Genomic DNA, 5060 nt, shown 5'->3' with positions numbered 1-5060 from the left:
GTTTTTACCAACAATTCCACACCTTTCTCAAATGGAACTTCTTCAGAATTCTCTATTCTTATTATTGGCTTTGAACTATATGGAATCCTTGGTAAAAACATTATTTTATATTTATCTATATACTATTAACTTTGAATAGTTTACTTCTTTTTTTTTTCTTTTTTTAACTTAATTTGATTCTTTCTTTATATATTAAGTGCGACTCCACTCTATGAGCTTCATAAATGCAATATCATAATCCTAATTTCCATTTCTTCTTTTTATTCAGCTTTATGTTTATATCTACTATTTTTCATACCCACAAATATTTTTTCATTCAAGATACTTGCATTCACTCAGTCATACAGTATTTCCCGCCACAGCTTCCCGCCATAATTTTTTAAATTAATATTAATTGATTTTACTATTATAATGAATACGTAAATAAGTAATATTAAATAGGAATAGTACAAAATAAATCAAGTTCTTTAAAAAGATAAAACTCTGTTTTTAAAAAAAATTTATCTTTAAAGAGAAACTCTTGTTTATGATATTAGAAGAAATATACCCTATTCAGGCGTTGCTTACGTTTTTTTATCCAATAAGAATGTAAGTGTCATAATAGGGTTAGAAAAATAATATCTTTTTGATTCAGTGAGTTAATTTTTTGCTTAATGACTAAAACTATTTAATGTTTTAGCCATCATATAATCACATACATTCTTTGTATAATATTATATGTTATATTTATGATGATTTATTAACTATTTTGTTACTTATTTAGATAGAATACAAATTGGAATAGAAATTTTGGGCGAAGATTATTACATTATATTTACCTGAGTTTAGATAGAAATAGATTTTACGTCATGAACGCTTATTTGTCAAAGCTGACATTAAGTTAGTTGATTTAAAATGGTTCTATCTGAGAGAATGCTCAATCTTCCCGGTAATGATCCACTTTGTTGGATTTGGATCGATCTGGATGGAACTATCAACAATATGAATTCATTAGAACAAAATGACGATTTTATGATGTTATATAATAAATACCTGGAGGACATAAAAGAAAATTATGATGAGAATTTGAATGTATATGAAAAATTTTCTTCCCCAATTGAATCTTTATACTATGAACTAAGTTGTGAAAGAATGCCAGACAATTTGGAAAAAAGCTATGAAAGACTATTAGATAGCTTAACAACAAAGAGAATGAAAATTAATGAAATAATGACTTTTGTTGTAGATTATTCAGACCAACATTCGGTCCAAATGATTGAATTATTAATACAAAGATTTCCAAATTCAACCTTTGAAGTTAAGGTTTCAATTTTATATTGTATTTCAGATATATTATACAATTCTCACTCTTCAAAGATAGGAGCTTGGAAGCTTAGAAATTGTATTATGAATATATTTCCTTATCTAGTTTCACATATATCATTCCAAAGTAACCGAGGAAACAGTTGTTATATTGATCTTATTAATAAAACAAAAAGTATCATAGAAATTTGGATAGATTGGAAAATCTTTCCTTTAGAATATATTGAGGGTTTAAGTTCATCTCTTTGTTTTGATAAAATGCTGGATGAAATGAAGAATGACAAAAAAACTAAATTGATTAGTAACATAAATGATGAAATTTCCGATGGTATTTTGCTTGATAAAGATATAGTTTCAATTCTATCAATTTGGCCAATAAAATCAAGACTTCCAGTTTGGAAGGTTTGGAGAGAAATGAATAATCTTTTAATAAACAAAAGCTTACATGAACCAAAAATCAGACAAGACTGGGTTATGAATTATGGAATAGTAATTGCTCCGTTAAAATTATTTGGATTGACAAATTTTTTACACAGAATTTCAAACTGGTATAATTACAGAAATTAAATGACTAATATAACTAAATTTTATAATCATTAAGGATAGAAGAATTTGTGTAGATTATAATATTCCGTAGCTCTATTACAAATACATGCACTTTAAGTCATCCATTAATATAGCCTCCTCAGATAATTCTCCATCTTCATATTCATCATCTTTTTCACCTTTTATATCTTCATTATTATCGATCTTACTAAGTGACAATTTTTTATTTCTCTGATTCTTTTTTTGTCTTTGAATATTCCAAATTTTCTTGTATTCTTCATGAGAAATTTGGTTCCTTATTAATCTAAAGAATATGCCACCTGGACTTTTTAATCTAGTGCTATCTTCTGTAGGATACCCCCCATTCTTTATAATTATTTTTGTTTCATTAAAAGTTTTATATACTAATTCATTCGGAATAAAATATACAATTCTTTCCAATAAATAAATATTTGGCTCCTTCAATTCCTTTACTAACTTTGAAAATAGCTTAATCTGCTCTTTATCATCTCTTTTTAATAGCTTTAGTCTATTTAAAAAGTCTGCCTTCTTCTTCATAAGGCATTGATATTAACCCCTTAATTTTTTTTTTTCTTATCATCAAATATTATCTTACTTATTACTCTTATAACCCACACAAAATCCCATTAACCTGCTTTGTGAATTCAAAAGCCAATCAAGTCAAATTATTTTTAATGTAACTGAAATGCGAATGCTCTAATTTAGCTAATAGTTCCAATTTCTTCCATTACATTTGACTTTGACCATTCGCCTTTTTAGCGGTATCTGTGTGGCGCCAAATTCTCGTTATGGCGCCATACTTAAATGTCATTTAAGATTAAAAAAATTATATTAAGGCGAAAATAAAGAGTATGTGCATTTTGAGCATTGTTAATATTTGTAAAGAGTAACTTTTGCTTAAATTTTGTTGAACTCTTGTGAAGGTTTGTAATTCTTATAATATTCTGGATATTTTTTGGTAATGATTAGAAATGAACAACATACAAGATGAAATAGAAGAAGAATACGAAGTTATTTTATCTCATATTAACGATGTATCTTTCCACATTTTTCAGTTTCCAATGACTTCAAAAGGAAATTCAACAGAGAAAGTATGGCAATCTGCTTTTATTCGGCCAGATGGAGGATCATTTCAACTTTCATATTACTCTGGTGAAAATTCTGAAGTTAATAATGCAGCTTCTAATGAAGAAATGAGTGACCAAAGTATTCCAAGGCAAGGATCAAGTGAAAAAACTGAAAATATTGATAAGAGTCATTTATATACAGTAAATAGCAAATCTTGTCTTTCTTCAGCAAATTGTTTGGTTGCAGGTTATTTTGATCATGTTAACAAGAAATTATATATTACTCCAATTTCTTCAGTGCAACAATTTCGTCCAAATTTCTCATCAATCGATCAGAAAAGATCAGCGAGTACGAATGTTGGTATGGTAGAAAGACTATCTGACTCGGCTGATAAAGATGAAAGAAATCAATCTTTGGATGATTTGGTTTTAAACCATGGAAACAATACTACTTTAGATCACGATATGAATACCAGTGGTAATAATAACCCATTATATTCTGGTAATTTTCCTTTAGATAGTGGAAGATTATATACAACTGGATTTGAGAATTGGATTAAAATACCATGTATTTATCCATCAAACTCATATGAATCACTAGAAATTATTAAGATGCTAATGGATGTATATTTTGATGATTTCATTTCTTGGAATAACTTGAATTCTCAAATTTCAGAGGAAAATCCCATGGTTAACCAACTATTATCAATGAAGCATAGTAGAAATAGAACTCACTTTTTTGATAACGACATTGTAAGATACTTTAAAATGATTTCTGGAATTGCTTCGGATATTAATTCAGAGTTTAACCTTCCATTTGGAGGAGATGGACAAGTACTTCCAACTTTAAGAACAGCAGGACTACCAAAAATATATACGGCTTATCAATATCCGCCATGCTGTCCTAACTCAAGTCTTGGAGGTTCTATGGGCTATAATTTTGGTGGAATTGATGATTCAAATTCAATTGCACTAGCTAGAAGTAATCCAAATAAATATATTGATTTCTTGCCTTCCCATGGTATTTCTGGGAAGTTATTAATTTATGATGATTGGCTTTATTTTGGTCCATTATCGGTCCAAGAGCTTTATAGGATGAAATTAAGTGACCAAATACAGAGAATTACTCTAGTTTATCAAGTTATACCATTTAATGGAATAAAAAATATCTTGAAAAGGATTTATGATATAAAGCTTGAAACGAATCTTAATTCTGAATCTGAGTTATCTCCAGAAATTGTAAAAACTCAAAAGAATGATAATACTATTGAACAAATCCTTTCTAAGAATAAAATTGAAAAATTCCCTTCTGACAAGAAGTTGATTAAAATACTTAAAAAGTTTTGTGTATTGGTTTCTGGAAATTGGGTATATAAATCAGAACTTATGTACAATGAATACGAGTCTTGCTGTAGAGATCTTATTTTAGTTCTTCTTCAGAGAGACGAAAATGCTGGTCTAAATAGAGAGCCAATTAGGGTTGCAACAGATCTTCCACAAATTAAAGTCACCAATATTCTTCAAGAAGTGGCAGTTTATAGGTCAACTGCATGGTATCCAAAATTCTTATTTGATAAAAAATTCATTGAAGAAAATATTGAAGAAGCCTCGTATTGGAAGAATTATTGGGCTGAAAGAGAAAAATATGTGGTTCAGTACATTAGAGACAATAGAGATACCTCCATTTGTACTTCAACATACCTAAATAATCTTTCTGCAGCTTCTACAAGCGTGAGCAATTCACAGCTTCAATTACTCTTAATTTTTATTCTTAAGATATATGGCGCAATGAATGTTTCAGAACTCTTGAATTTATGTTCATATCACTTAACTTTAATGTCAGTAGGAAATGCGTCACTAGCATCAATTCCAAGTAATATTGTAGGAAGTGCTTCATTAGCAAACTCTTCAGGCAAACCCAATGATTCATCTTCTCAGAATGTAAATTCAGGTTCTCTTTCATATGGAAAAGTTGGTTCTAATTCCAAATTTACCAATAAAGCCGCATCCAATAATTTAATATCAATGCCTTCTGGTCCTTCTTTTTCTCAGAACTTTATTGCTCCTACTTACTCACCATTTTTCTCTAGTAATCCAAGACATAATATGAAACAGATTCCGTTC

General features: G+C 28.8%; 3 protein-coding genes across 3 annotated transcripts; 2 read left to right on the top strand and 1 right to left on the bottom strand.

Annotated features, from left to right (window-relative positions):
• Window positions 1–894: 894 nt before the first annotated feature.
• Chro.80175 (hypothetical protein) lies at window positions 895–1869 on the top strand. Its single annotated transcript, XM_660457.1, has 1 exon — window positions 895–1869. The coding sequence occupies one exon, from the start codon at window positions 895–897 to the stop codon at window positions 1867–1869; it is 975 nt and encodes a 324-aa protein (XP_665549.1).
• A 75-nt stretch (window positions 1870–1944) lies between these two features.
• Window positions 1945–2406, bottom strand: Chro.80174 (hypothetical protein). The annotated part of the gene is made up of 1 exon (XM_660456.1): window positions 1945–2406. One exon carries the CDS (start codon window positions 2404–2406, stop codon window positions 1945–1947), a length of 462 nt encoding a protein of 153 aa, XP_665548.1.
• Window positions 2407–2840: 434 nt separating this feature from the next.
• On the top strand, window positions 2841–5060 carry Chro.80173 (hypothetical protein; the record flags this gene model as incomplete). Its single annotated transcript, XM_660455.1, has 1 exon — window positions 2841–5060. A coding segment is annotated over one exon (2220 nt), but the record flags the coding sequence as incomplete, so codon positions are not given.

The sequence above is a fragment of the Cryptosporidium hominis genome (genome assembly GCF_000006425.1).
Source record: "Cryptosporidium hominis TU502 chromosome 8 CHRO018075, whole genome shotgun sequence".
Lineage (NCBI taxonomy): Eukaryota > Apicomplexa > Conoidasida > Eucoccidiorida > Cryptosporidiidae > Cryptosporidium > Cryptosporidium hominis.
The sequence above is the reverse complement of the archived record's forward strand: the minus strand, read 5'-3'. Positions and strand labels throughout refer to the sequence as shown.